General features: G+C 37.4%; 1 protein-coding gene and 1 non-coding gene across 2 annotated transcripts; one reads left to right on the forward strand and one right to left on the reverse strand.

Moving 5' to 3' along the window:
* Nucleotides 1-63: 63 nt before the first annotated feature.
* Nucleotides 64-5,732, reverse strand: LOC126597242 (glucose-1-phosphate adenylyltransferase large subunit 3, chloroplastic/amyloplastic-like). Its single transcript, XM_050264028.1, has 15 exons — nt 5,349-5,732; nt 4,454-4,567; nt 3,883-4,056; nt 3,624-3,716; nt 2,151-2,234; nt 2,003-2,058; nt 1,815-1,908; nt 1,612-1,724; nt 1,437-1,509; nt 1,216-1,296; nt 1,023-1,109; nt 821-925; nt 618-724; nt 466-526; nt 64-355 (listed from the first exon to the last, which is right to left on the reverse strand). Exons 1-15 carry the CDS (start codon nt 5,574-5,576, stop codon nt 254-256), a joined length of 1,572 nt encoding a protein of 523 aa, XP_050119985.1. The 5' UTR covers nt 5,577-5,732; the 3' UTR covers nt 64-253.
* A 7,623-nt stretch (nt 5,733-13,355) lies between these two features.
* LOC126598263 (small nucleolar RNA R71) lies at nt 13,356-13,460 on the forward strand. Its single transcript, XR_007614772.1, has one exon. It is a non-coding gene; the product is annotated as a small nucleolar RNA R71 (small nucleolar RNA).
* The last annotated feature ends 2,017 nt before the right edge of the window (nt 13,461-15,477 follow it).

Genomic DNA, 15,477 nt, shown 5'->3' on the forward strand with positions numbered 1-15,477 from the left:
ATAACTCGTTCTCGGAAGTGGATTCACAGAATTCGCGTGCAAGGGAGTTGTTACTTGATTCGGTTATTTTAGGAACAATGAAATGGCATAGTTGCTTATAGCTGCTTGATGTTTGCAAAATAACAAGGTTTATACACATCCGGAACATGATTGTCTTGCTCTACTGACATGAGTATATATGGTGATTGCTATTGCATTTTCTCTTTAACTTCCATCCTGGTATACCCAAAAACTACAAGGATGGAGGGATGTTTTAGATCACAAGTCCGTCAACAATGGTCGAATTTTTCAATAGGATGGTTATACCAGAGCGGATGTAGAACCCTTCCAACGATCTGTCAGCTTCCTGCACGCCCTGCAAATCCGTGCATAAACGTTCAGAACAATTAGACTAATGCGCGTGGACGATTTACAGCCGTTAATTGTTAGAGGTTACTATTAACAGAGACAGAGGGCACGTCGTACCTCCGAGTTTGCAATAACAACGTTCTTCCCGATCCTTGCGTTCTTGTCGATGATGCAGTCTCTGCACATGACATCAAGAGCCATGATAAGCAAATTATTTTGTTGAACACTGTAAAATTCATAAAAGATAGGGAGGTTTAAGCAGGTTGTACTTGATTTTCGTGTTCTCTCCAATTCCGACGGGAACTCTTCCTTCAGCTAACAGCGTCACTCTCTCAGAATCGGTTTCGTAGTAATCAGCACCGAGCATAACTGTATCCTGCGTGCATTTTGACAATTTACAGTTTGAGTTGCTCTTTCGCGTTGAATTTTAACAGATTGAGATTAACATTCTGTGGAATTTTATGGGACTGACCTTCAAGTGAACGTTCGAGTTTATTCGCGATCTGATACCGACAACGCTGTGCTCTATGAAGCTGTCAGTTAAGAAACTTCCATGCGATATGATGGAGTCAACAATCTGCACAAAAAGGAGGCAGATTAATGTTTTATATATGTTGGCGTTTCAGTAATTTTGCTGGGAGCTTCAAGTGCATATCAAAGACAGAGCTGACAACCTTGCTGTTGTCAATCTTCGATGGAGGCAAGTTTCTTCTTGAAGTATACATCGGCTTTGCTGCATCGTAGAAACTAAACTTATTTGGCTGAAAGGTAGGGAAAAGAAGGGTACGTTAGATTCTATCTGTTACAGCAGAAGCTGCTTCTGCCACCATAGAAACAACCACCATTCGGAGGATCAGCTTTGCTTACATGCTCAGTGAGGGCAAGGTTGGCCTCGAAGAAGGATCGGATGGTTCCAATGTCTTCCCAGTAATCATTGAAGAGATAAGCCTGCACAGCGTTTTCACATGAAGAAACGTCATGGAATGCTGAATGAACCCTCCAGGCAGAGCCAAAACACAAAGTGATAAGCAAAGGTAATTGAGTTCAAGTTAACGTATAATACTCCCAGACAGAGATTTGATATCGACCTTCATGAAGAATTCCTTAGCTGAGGCAGGGATTATCTCTGATCCAAAGTCATTTGCAGTCGGAAAACGCCATCTGACTCAAATAGTTAGTGTAGTTTTCTCAAATTTCTTTTACACAGGGTGCGTGTTTGTGCGTTTGTGATTTATAAATTTTAATTCATAATACGACTGGCACCTTAAGAGATTCAGAAGTATCTCCTTCTTGAAGACATACACTCCCATGGAAGCAATGTATGGTTTCTTCAGAGCTTCCTCCACCGAAAGTCCCAAAACGGTCGTATCTACTGCCTGCAGATTGATGTTTGTACCAAATCCAGCATACAGGTATTCATATTCCAATGTCAATTCAGATTATTGTAGCTTACGCATGAGTATTACCATTGCCTTCAGGTCGTCTCCCTTAGGCTTTTCGCTGAATGATAGGACCCTTCCCTTCTTGTCTATCTTCATCAGACCGAAATCTGAGGCTCGGCTATCAGCGAAAGAGAGGAAAGTCTCAAAAGGTTGATGGTCAATTGCTATAACAGAAACTGGAGTTGAAAAGAAATGTGTTGCGCAAGCTATACCTGTCATCCATCGGTAAACAAGAAATGGTAATATCTGCGCCGCTCTGCCTGTGATTCTGCAGTTTAATTGAGAGGTAAAGTTTGACGTATTTGAGAATTGACCTTTCGAATGTTTTCAGTTGAAGCAAAATTAATTGTTCCGCCTTACTTGAACGTAGTCCAAGTAGTCCATTCGATACAAATGATCTCCGGATAGAATCAGCACATCCTCAATGTCCTTGCTTCTTGCATCCTGCAGCATGAAAAGCCATGCTGAAGTTTATAACGCCTCCCAAATTTAGGTCATCTGACTCGAATTTTATACAAGATATGAAAAATAACTTCGACGGGAAAGGGAGAAAGACAGTAACTTCCACTCTTTAATTCTTAATTTAATGCTTAGTCCTTAATGGCTCTTGCTCTTTAATATAACCCATAGCTCTCCAGATGTTCCCTCAGGAACGATTGAAGATCTTGATCTTAACTGATTCCGTTTTCTAAAGAAAAATGGCCATCTAGCATTGTTTCCTAATCCTACAAGCTTTCGGGTTTGTCAACGGTTCCCTGGCAAAGACGAAGTTAATGAAAGGAAATTCTCTGGGAAACGTACTAAGTAGGGTACAGCTATTGTATCCCTCACGGTCCCTGACAAAAACGGAAAGCTGGCTGACACTGTCTTAGGGTTCGATTCGGTTAAGGATTACATGAACAGTTCCTCTCCCTTTGGTGACATTGTTGGACGGGTTGCTACCAGGATACGCGGCGCTGCATTTCCCCTCTGAATGGAACTCTTTACAATATAGTTCCTAACGATGGTAACAACAGGATTCATGGTGGTCCAAGAGGATTCAGTCTTGTGATTTGGTAGGCAAAAAGATATGAACAAGAGAGCGCTAACCCTAGCATCCATTTCTCATATCACTGCTCTGATGGCGAAGGAGGATTTCTGGGTGATCTCCTTGTTAGTGTGATGAACAAACTCATTCGAAACAACCAAATGATTGTAACAATGAAAGCCACAGCTCTAAACAAGCCTACTCCAGTGAATCTAGCCGAACATGCTTTCTGGAACCCAGGTGGTCACAGCAGCAACATTTTCACCATTATGTACAGATTTTCAGATCCCATTTTACACCGGTGGATAGCCAGTTTATTCTACTGGTAAAATTGTGTTGGTGAACGAAACACCCTTGATTTCACCTCATCTCACAGCATCAGAAGCAGGATCAAGAAACTGCCTAACGGTTATGATATCAACTATGTGCTGGATGGTTTTAAGGGTGACAAAAAAAATCCGGAAGAGTGTTGGAGCTGGGGACAGATGCTCCAAGCATGCGGTTCTACACCGGTAACAACTTGAAGGGTGTGAAGGGAAAATGTGGATGCGTTTATAACCTACACACAGATCTATGTTTGGAGACTCGAGGCTTCCCTACCGCGGTAAATCATAGAAATTTCCCTTCACAAATTGTGACCAAATGGGAAAGCCTTACTATGCTGTTCAAGTTTACTACTTCTCCACAGCTTAGTTTTACATGGAATTTTCTGTCCTTGATATGTATTAGCTTTTTCTTGAAGCTCAAGAAACAAAGAACCATTTTGAATTTTTTTTCCTGTTTACTAAATTGCTGTTTGTGAGTACCTCAAAAAGCCAATGGAACTGTCTGACGGCATCTGCAGTACCCTGGAACCACCTCTGCCCTGCCTCGCCGGGAGTTTGAGTAGCTGCTAGAACCTGGCATAGAGCGAAAGAATGATAGGTGATCTTGCAGAACATACATTGGCATAAATATAAATTCTAAATGCAGGCAGGCTAATCTTTACAGGGTTTGCGTAACATTTTGTACTTGATATACTTGGTGCTGATTAAGTCGGGATTAATTATGTTAATCGAAATGTACCTCTACATATCCGTCCCCGAAGGAGGTGCTGCTGCCAAAGTTGTACGCTCTGGAAATGTGTCTGTTGAGTGATGCTGAGTTGAACTGAGTGAGGATATAAACTTTGTTGATTCCACTGTTGATGCAGTTACTCATTGGTACATCAATCAGCCTGTATGCTCCTCCTATTGGAACCTAAAATGAAGAAGAACAAATGTAGAACAAGTAAGGGCAACATCCTCAACACCTTAGCGCCGGTTTAGTAACCATTTCGTTTTTTGTTTTTTTTTTTTCGGAAATAAAATTTGTCATACACTATTATGCTAGCAGTAACGCGTTAAACGTATGATCACTGGTTGGACTTACAAAGTCGCATTTAATAGATATTGTTTAAAACACAATGCGCACAAACTAGAGCAGAGTGCATCACATCTGCTATTTGCATTCATATTGTATCGATAATATATGGATATGTATATTTGTTATAACCATTATAAATGACACGTTAATTGTGTATTATTTAAAGAATGGACGCCTGTTTCATAGTCGGATGGAGTAAAGCTTGAAATTTTGTAACAAGGAAGAGACTTACAGCAGGTTTTGCACGCCTCTTGGTGAGTGGGAAAAGCCGAGTACCAGCTCCGCCTCCCAGTATGATTGCAACGACCGTCCGTGGATTCCTCTTCCCAATATCTATGTCCCCCAACTGTCATATCCACCCAAAGCCCGTATATTAACTCCATATCATATGCAATGTTAATTGGGTAAGTATTAACATATCAAAGGCTTCTTATCAAGCCTAATTTGACAATGTTTAAATTTTCGTTTAATAATGCTAAGTTTATCGTCACGTAACATTAAAGTCTAGTGGTATTATTCTTAACTTGTGATTGAGTTATCTTTGAATATTAAGGATAACGAGTTTGATACCAATTTATTTCCCCGCTCCATAAAAAAAAATCTCAGGCCACTGTATAAATATATGGTTGTACCAAACAAAATATTATTGCTCATTTGTACAAAATTTCAATACCATATTATGTGAAATGTGATTATTAAATTAACATTTATTGAAATAAATGATTTATTGACCTGACATGTATGTATTGTTTGTCATATAAAAAAATGCGGTTTGACTTGCATTATTGCTTTCGTTATTACTAAAATAAAAAATACAGTAGTTTTGGCACTCATCTTTTAGCCATATGTACTCGTAACGCATATTTTTGTAAGTTTTTCTACGCTTGCAGAAGGCAGTAGGAGGCTAAAGAAAACGTGTTAAAATCACTAACCAAGAAAAAACGTGAACATTGAATAATGCCAAGCAATCTAAAGCCCAAGTAAACTTCAGAATTCAAGTGATGATTTTGTGGAGAGAAAATCTCATAAAGACACAGCAAATCATGCATAAAATCAAATTTATGATTGGGAAGTAGCAAATTAATCAGTAAGTAATGCTTATTTACGTGGCGAGTTTAAGAGCTCACTTTGGCCTCGCCAGCTATATCAACAGCAATTGACATGCAAACATGCTTCCCAACCCTACTAGTCTTACCACCTCCAAGTTGTAGCTGAGGCAGGTTCAGTTTCTTCCCCATCATCTCTCCACTACAAAACTTCACAAGCCTCTTGTTCCTCCCCGGCGCTCCCGCCGCACGGTGCCATTGGCTGGGGGCGGAGAGCGAAATCCGGCAATGATCAGCTGACACGGCCATTTTTTGCCCTTGGATGTAAATTCCCGGAAGGGGAAGGAAGCAATAGAGCTTGAATGTTTCTACATGGTATGCTTGTTAGCTGTTGGAGGATTAGGCCACGTTATCCGGACTCAATAGCATCCACCAGTTACATATTGTGTTTGTCTTCTAGTCACGAAGAAAAACTTGTAATTGCAGACTAGTCCCTCGTGACTTCTTTGAATTTATGAATCCGAGAAGAATATGCTTATGAGGGGCAGCCCTCGACACGAGATTTTTGTGCATGCATGCACTATATTGATAGAAAAAGAAAAAAAAATTAAGTCTGTTCAAATCGCTGTCATTGAAAAATATGTCTTAAATTTGATTTCTCTTACCTTATTGAAGTGTTAATGATAATTTTCTAATTAAATTCAATCTGAAACGAAAAGAGTTATTTATAAAAGTTATTTGGGCTTGGCTTCAATTATTTGGATGTTTTACCATTAAATTTGATTTCAAAAATTTTAATTTTTTTATATTTTCAGTCGCCACCGTTCATGGTTATTTAATCAAGATCGCTTGAGCTCAACTACCAAAATAGTACTAGTGGGAAAAGAAAAATGGAAAAAGTATTAGAACGCCATGGTTTGGAAGGAATTTAATGATCGAGAGGATGAAGGATATGTGTCAAAGCCTAAGAAATTCCCTTCTTTCTGACATCAAATTCAATTCTCATTCACAAGTAAATCCAGATCCTTTTCCTATAGATCCTAGAGATACCGTGATCGTGACCGTTCATTGTACATCGTGCAGTTAATTTTCGTTAGGTATTATTTATATTTAATTTTAAATTTTAAATTTTGGAATGATTTTTGACCGCACGAAATACGATGAACGGTCACGATTACGGAATTCCTAGGATCCCTAAGAAAATGATCTGGTGAGGATCCTTTTCCATTTTCTCTTTGTCTAATATATTATAAATATTGTCTCCCAACAAAATAGAAAGTGCCCCTACATGTAATTTCTCTCTTCCACTAGGTATGTGATAGGATTTTTACTACTCATGTGAACGGGCTTAAATCTCCTATTTTACTTGCAAGAATCACAAGGTTATTGTAGTATAAACGGATCTCGCAATGTCGTCTTCACAGGGACTATTAAATAATTCGAAACTAATCAGATTCCATTTAATTATTGTAAAGTAGAAGTTTAGGTGATTGATTTTATAACCTAATTAAAATAAAAACGAAATTAATGAATTAAAATAAACAATTTGCAATATTAGAGCTAGAGAGAAAAGAAAACAATTTTGGGAGAATAAAATTAAGAAAGCACTGGGGTTCCACCATCACCTAGCAATCCTATGAATTTTTACCAATTACTTATGATCTACATATGCCACTTTGAAGGTTAGATTTTCCTAATTCATATTCTACTTGGAACCTCCAACATAGAACGTATATCTAACATGCAACCCGTCCGGACGTTCGGATCAAATTTGAACATGAAAGACTCATTATGCTTTATGAAAATCCTTTGAAAAACCATGCAATCCTTAAGACGTGATATTCATCATAAGTGAAATTACAATTATTAATCACAAGAAGCCAGCGTTAATTTCAGGGAAACTTCCGACCAAAATTGCATCAAATTACTTTTCTAAAGATTCTAATGGTGATCAGGCATTAAGACAATTAGATAGTTTTTATCCTGGTAATTAACAATTCAAAGTATGCATGCAATCAATCATAAGCAATTAAATAAAAATCACATATTCATGCTAAGGCTCAAGGCTTCGCCTTAGCAAAAGAAATTAGTTCCGCATACTCATAATTGAAATCATAGAAAATATATTCAAGAAAATGATTGAAAACACCTTCAAGTAGAAAATCTCCAAAACCCTAACAATTCTCTCTGTCTCCAAAGTTGCATAAAATAAAGCGTAGAGAAAAATTGTAGACGGCCAAGCAATAAATCTGCTAAGCCCCCACACAAACCCTAGGAAACTAAAATTAATAAAAAAAACCAATAAATTAGAAAACATAACCTTAAATTAAATGGTAAAATTCGTCTAAAATCTGAACAGCCACGTTTTTTTACCCATAAGCTGCTCCAAAACTGGCCCAATATAGCTGGATTTAATGTTTGGAATATTCTGAACACTTCTCCAGAAGGCTACAAACCCATCCGAGGTCATCTTGGGCTCCAAAAATGCAATTTAAGCCCAAAAACGTCATTTTCCAACACTGCGCACTGCTTCTTTATTTTATCGCCACAAAATAACCGCTTGGTGAAAAAATCCCAAATTTTGATATGATCAAGCTAAGTGACTCACGAACATCCTCCAACTGGAATTACTCCAAAATTTGTCCTTTTGATCCTGTTTTGCTCCAGAGGAACTCGAGAGTCCTATATTGAAAATACAATTCAAAGTATCAAAATTCTTCCAATATATTAACTAAAATATACTAAGATTAAGGTAAAATATATAATATAAAATCTATTCATCAAATACCCCCAAACTTAGCTTTTTGCTTGTCCTCAAGCAAAACAGAATAAAAAAAACAACAATGAAACAATAGACCTTCCATAAATTAGCCTCAAAGCAATCTAGAGACGGTCACCAAACTTAAGAGAATTAAACAATTTTCAAAATAAAATTAACCAAACCTTACACAACATTCTCAAGCGTAATGAGTGACATAACCAATATCAATACAACTTACTCAACCCGGATAGGTATATGCAAACCAAAGCTTCCACTTCAAATCCTCTACCATGAATATCACTCACAAAGGAATCACACATTAAAGGGTAGAGTGTTTCACTCAAATCATGATAAGCAATATAAAACCCCATAAGCTTGCTCTTCATCTCATCTCTCCACTAATGTAAATCAATGCAACATCAAAGATCAAAGGTCTTTACAATGGTTGTAACATTAGGCTAGGGTATGGGCTATCAAAGAAAGGATAGGGAAAAACTAAAACTTAAGAAATACCAAGATATCTTCATAATGTAATTCAGTCGGCCCTCTTTTGAAACTTGAATCTTCTATTATTGGCGTCCAGGACTCATGTCATAAAGATGGAACAATTTCGAACTCTTCTTTTCTAATTTTTTTTTTAAAGAATAAAAATAATACTAGACATGGTACCTCGGTACACGCCACTTCTTATTGTAGAACCCAACCTTTATCTTCCTTGATGTCCACTTGGTATCCCTTAAGTTATAGGGTATGGCTAAAATAGGTTAAATGTGTAGGGATGAATGTGGGTGATGAAAGAAAAGGCTAAGTGTTTGGCTTCAAAAGGGTAACTAGGGAAAATGAAACATAAAAAGGTGGTTAGAAAGGCTCAAACGATCCAAACATGGCCTTTATCATCTCTCTAATGTTGCATGACTTAGGATTTCGCCTCGAGAGATATTGAAGCAAGTTCTAGTGAATGATAATGCTATCATGAAACTCACAAGAAAGAATATGCAAGAGGCTCAAAATCTCACAAGGGTTCAATAAGTTTTCACTTTAAATCCATATATAGTTCTCTAAGTAAGAGATAATCATACTGACATTGGTTATTGGTTTAAAATAAACTTGAGAATGATCATGTAAGAATCAGATTAACCATATAAAACAATTGAATTTCCACAAAAGAAGAACCAATTCAAATAAGTTTGTTGACCTAGAAGAAAACGAATTATTATCATTGACTTATGGAAGGTCTAACTAAACGACTAAAGAAAAAGAAAATCTTTTTGGATTTTTGACATATTTCAATTTTTTTTCCTTCTTTCCAGCCATATAAAGACCATGAAAAACTAAGATTTACTTTCCCACCCCCAAATTTATTTCACACTTTGTCCTCAAGGTGTGGAAAAATAAAAGAAACTAAATAAACTAAAAAGAAACAAAACTAGAAAAGACAAAACAACAACCTAGACTAAATAAACTAGAAAAAAAATTATAAAAGAATCACCTGATTCGAAATCTAGACCTAGGGCCATGGGAAAAGATCATGGTGTGACCACCTTTTAGCCTTGACAAAGAACACGTGGCAGCCATAGGGTTTGAAACCCAACGTGCAAAACAAAGGTCCAATATGAACATTGGATTCCCTTGAGATGAATGGGATGCAGCTGGCATCCTTGAGCACCGAGCCGAACGGCTCTTCTCCCCCTTTAATTCAAACCAAGTCTATCAGACATGGGACAACTCCAGCTGTGTACATGTGGTGCACATCATTGTATTAAGCTCCTTAGGATTCCAAAAGAACGGCTAGATCACTCTTACTTTTCTGAAGGCTTTGTAAACCGCAGGTCTCTCGCATTTCAACAGAGACCGAAAGAAGTCTTTCATTTCTCTCAGCCCCTATGTCGCTACAAAATGAAAAATAGCTCTCCATTTCTCACAGTTTTCTCTCATTTCCCCAATTCATCTATGCTCTCTTCTTCATTACTCTAAAAAACACAAGAACCTTCTGTCTCTTTAGAAAATCAGCCTCCTCCTCTCTCGTAATAGCACCAACCTTGCACCCTAAACCACACAACGATACTCACTCTTCTCGGCAAGAACCCCAAACCCACGCCTCTATCATAGAAATGGTAGCACATTTGAAGCTCAAATCTTCCCACAAAGGTAATCTTCGTCCGTGTTCCTTTTTTTTTTTCTTTTTTTTTGAGTCTTTGAGTAACTGGTTGAACACCATGGTTCTGTGACTGATGCATGTTGGTCTCAGGTCTGTGTATAGTATGAATGTGCAAATGTCCATGACCTGAAAGCTCTGCAACGGCTATGGAAAAGGAACAACAGCAAAGACTGTGCAGATCCGGTTCCTGCAAAGGTAAAAATCTTGTACTCCGTTCATGATGGGTTCCATTTCGTGAAACCGTTGCTTCATTATGCCTGCATGTAAGTATACTGGTGTCGTATTTGTGTGCACAGGTCCTCGATCTAGAAGCTTAACCCTGACAAGGAAAATTCAAACCAGCTGCAACCTTGCAAATCCAAATCTTGCAAAGGTAAAAATTTTATTCTGATGACCCCCCATTTGTGAAAATGCTGCCCATTACCCCCTGGATGTAATTAGACTGGTGTGGTATTTTGTGCAGAACAAGCGGATCCATGATAGATCCGAGGGAAAGAAGAGGGTGGACAAATATCAGTTTCAATAGACAAAAACGGCACAAGCTTCCAAGAGCCCAAATCGGTGCATCTGGGAGGTAAAATTTCATAACCTTGCAAGTTTAATTGTTGTAGATCTGGTAATAATAGTTGTACTCAGTTCTGTGGTGTATGGATCTGTGATTTAACTGTGCCTCTCCTCCATGCATCACAAAACTGAGCTGCAGAAAATGAACTGCTCAAAATTATGTTTATGTGCTAGATCTGCAACAATCACCCCCAAACTTGCATCTATGAATGACTGCTTTAAATTTCCAACATAGTGTAGATGTGGGTGATGTTAATGTAGATTTGCTGCTGGGTGCATGATTCCAATATATGATGCTCTTTATTTTCCACGTTGGCAACCTGCAATTAACAAAGATGCGTTAAAATAAAATAAAATAAACTAAAATAAACTGGGTAAATAAAATCAACCTGCAATTTTCCATTTTTGAATTTTTTGTTTTTGTTTTTTTTTTTGTTTTTTGTTTTTTTTTTTTTTTTGTGTTTTTGTTAAAGTCAAAATCAAACGAAAAATAAGATTAGGAAAGAGTTTAGAAAAATTGGGTTGCCTCCCAATTAGCGCTTTATTTTAAGTCTGTAGCTAGACGTTGCGGAAGTCTGGTGGCTAGATAATTGGTTCGTTCAGAGTCAAAGACTCGTATGCACCAAATTTCCCTATGCATGGTTTTAGTTGATGTTTGGTAACCTTGAATGAGAAATATGTGCCCTCAGCCTTGATGTCCACATTACCATTCTGAAAAACTTTAGTAACTAGAAAATGACCTTTCCATCGAGACTTTTGTTTTCCTGGAGATGATTTGAAATAAGAACTTAACAACCACACTTTTGTACCAGGCTTTATTTTTGCACAACTTGGACTGCTTTGCAATTTTTTATTGCCCTTGACATTCAAATGTTTTTGGTCAATCTGGTGGCAAATCACATTTTGAGTCTTTATGGGCAGCTTGCTAGTAGATGATCTGGTCACAAAATTGGCATGTGGTAAACCATTTAATACATCAACACGCATGCATTCTTACTTGTCACTTGAATGTATGCTTGCTTCAAACAACTTGAAAACAACAGTTTGATCTTCAACCCGGAATGTTAATGTTCCGGCTTCCACATCAATAAGAGTTCGGGGCTGTTGCTAGGAATAGGCGGCCCAAAATGATGAGTGTTGTCAAATCATCATCCATGTCCAACACCATAAAATCAGCCGGTAAATATAAATTGTCAACCTTCACAATAACATCTTCAATGACTCCTCTAGGGTAGATAATTGAACGGTCAGCCAATTGAATAATACTGGAGGTTGGCTTCAGCTCACCTTCACCTAAACGTTTAAAAACAGAATAAGGCATTAAGTTTACACTAGCACCTAAATCAATTAAAGCACTTTTAAAATCAGAATTGCCAATAGTACAAGAGATAGTAAAACTCCCTAGATCTTTTTTCTTTGGAGGCAATTTATGCAATAAGACCGCACTGCATTGTTCTATTAGAATTACTTTCTCGGAATCCACAAGCTTCTTTTTCTTTGTACAAACGTCCTTCAAAAACTTGGCATAAGATGGAATGTTCTTGATTGCATCAATTAATGGAAGATTAATTTGAACTTTAGCTAAAGTCTTTATGAAATCTGTCAATTGTTGATCTTTAGTTTTAGGCTTCAACCTTTCGGGATAAGACATAGGAGGCACATAAACACGTTCTGTAGTTTTTGTGATAGCTTATGCAGTATTTTCGGATCTGTCTTGTGGCTGCCCAGAAGCTGCTGAAATTGCAGAATCTGCAAAAATTACAGTTTTAGTTTGGGGCAGTTCTGCTGCCCGCGAATTTCCAACAGAATTTTCATGTCTGTTGTCATAACTTTTGCCAGACCGTAAAGTCCGAACCGCGTTGCATTCTTCTCGTCCTCTTGGATTAGGTACTGTTTGACTAGGAAATGTACCCGGTGCTCTTTCTGAAACCTGCAAAGCAATCTGCCCAATTTGTTTTTCCATGTTTTTCATTGATGCCTGTAGATTTTGGATTTCTTGAGTGGTAGTATTTGCTAATTTTTCAATTGCAACCTCCCAAGCAGCCTTTGGTGCAGCAGGTTGTTGTACCAACTGTTGAAATTGAGGCCTAGAGTGCTGATCTTTGTCCCACTTTAAATTAGGATGATCTCTCCAACCTGAGTTGTAGAAATTTAAATACGGGTCATATCTGGGACGCTGGAAATTGTTAAATGCAATAACCTGCTCTGCTGTAAAATATGGACAAACGTCTTTTTGTGGGCAGCTCGTAAAATCGTGAGTTATCATGTTGCAAATGCTACAAGCAACTTGTAAGGGCTGCTGTACAGCAACCTGTGAACCTGGTATTCTTTGTAATAACATGTCAAATTTTGCATCAAGCCTTTTCTCCATTTTTCCAATTTGTGTTGTAATATATGGAGAGCCGTTAGACATCTCAAAAACAGATCTAGATTGTGGCTGCTCAACTGTCCACGGTTGTGTATCTGTTGCCATTCTTTCAAATAACAAACAAGCCTCTTGTGCATTTTTATCTTTATACGAACCTCCGCATGAAGCGTTGACAAGAGTTTTTATAGTCATATTCAACCCTCTGAAAAATATATGCATTTGATCAGTAGTGTTAATACCCGAATGTGGATATTTTGTAATCAACTCTTTGAACCGTTCCCACGCCTCATGAAACTCTTCATTTGGTTTTTGGGCAAATGATAAAATCTGAGTTCTTATGTCAAGAGTCTTTGAAGCTGGATAATACTTGTTTAAAAAAATTTCACTGAGTTGGGCCCAAGTTGTAATGCTTCCAGATAGGAGTGTGAGAAGCCATCTCCTTGCTTAATCTTTCAGAGTGTAAGGAAATAAACGGAGCTTAATAGAATCGGCTGAAAATCCTCTCACCAAAATATTTTTTGCACCCCATTAAAAATTCTGCAATATGCATGTTTGGATCATCAGATGATAACCCATGAAATGTAGGTAGAATATTCAACATGTGTTGCTTTATTTCAAATGTAGACCCTTCCTCCACTGCCGGATAAGTAATACAATTTGGTATATTTGTGGTATGGGCTGTCAGTGAATCACGCAGGGGCAGACCAGCCTTTGGAATTACAAATGCCATTTTTTCTTTGCTGTGCAGGTCTCCAAAATTTAAAGACTGTAGAAAAGTTCCGTGCAGAGGAGGAACCCTCTGCAAAGTTTGCTCCATGCGTTTCCTCCTTAAATTCTGCTCAAGTTCTGAATCAAGTGGAATCAATTTCTGCACTGTTGAACGGGTGCTGACCATGCACAGATTTATGAAATCTGCACTGCTGTACTGTTGTAATCTGTAAAAATAAAATAAAAACGAAAATTAATTTTTTTTATATGTATAAACAGCAATAACTAATTGAAAATCTGATTAGAAGGAATTATTTTGAATAATCCCCGGCAACGGTGCCATTTTCTTGATAGGGATTTTACTACTCATGTGAATGCGATAAAAACCTCCTATTATACTTGCAAGAATCACAAGGTTGTTGTAGTATAAACGGATCTCGCAAGATCATTCTCCACAGGGATTATTGAATAATTCGAAACTAACCAAATTCCAATTAATTATTGTAAAGTAGAAATTGAGATGATTGATTTTATAACCTAATTAAAATAAAAACAAAATTAATGAATTAAAATAAACAATCTGCAATATTAGAGCTAGAGAGAAAAGAAAACAATTTTGGGAGAATAAAATTAAGAAAGCACTGGGGTTCCACCATCACCTAGCAATCCTATGAATTTTTACCAATTACTTATGATCTACACATGCCACTTTGAAGGTTAGATTTTCCTAATTCATATTCTACTTGGAACCTCCAACATAGAACGTATATCTAACATGCAACCCGTCTGGACGTTCGGATCAAATCTGAACATGAAAGACTCATTATACTTTATGAAAATCCTTTGAAAAACCATGCAATCCTTAAGACGTGATATTCATCATAAGTAAAATTACAATTATTAATCACAAGAAGCCAGCGTCAATTTCAGGGAACCTTCCGACCAAAATTGCATCAAATTACTTTTCTAAAGATTCTAATGGTGATCAGGCATTAAGACAATTAGATAGTTTTTATCCCGGTAATTAACAATTCAAAGTATGCATGCAATCAATCATAAGCAATTAAATAAAAATCACATATTCATGTTAAGGCTCAAGGCTTCGCCCTAACAAAAGAAATTAGTTCCGCATACTCATAATTGAAATCATAGAAAATATATTCAAGAAAATGATTGAAAACACCTTCAAGTAGAAAATCTCCAAAACCCTAACAATTCTCTCTGTCTCCAAAGTTGCATAAAATAAAGCGTAGAGAAAAATTGTAGACGGCCGAGCAATAAATCTGCTAAGCTCCCACACAAACCCTAGGAAACTAAAATTAATAAAAAAAACCAATAAATTAGGAAACATAACCCTAAATTAAATGGTAAAATTCGTCTAAAATCTGAACAGCCACGTTTTTTACCCATAAGCTGCCCCAAAACTGGCCCAATATAGCTGGATTTAATGTTTGGAATATTCTGAACACTTCTCCAGAAGGCCACGAACCCATCCAATGTCATCTTGGGCTCCAAAAACGCAGTTTAAGCCCAAAAATGTCATTTTCCAGCACTGCACACTGCTTCTTTATTTTATCGCCAGAAAATAACCGCTTGATGGAAAAATCCCAAATTTTGACAAGATCAAGCTAAGTGACTCACGAACGTCCTC

This window comes from Malus sylvestris, chromosome 13, assembly GCF_916048215.2.
Source record: "Malus sylvestris chromosome 13, drMalSylv7.2, whole genome shotgun sequence".
NCBI classification, from domain to species: Eukaryota; Viridiplantae; Streptophyta; class Magnoliopsida; order Rosales; family Rosaceae; genus Malus; species Malus sylvestris.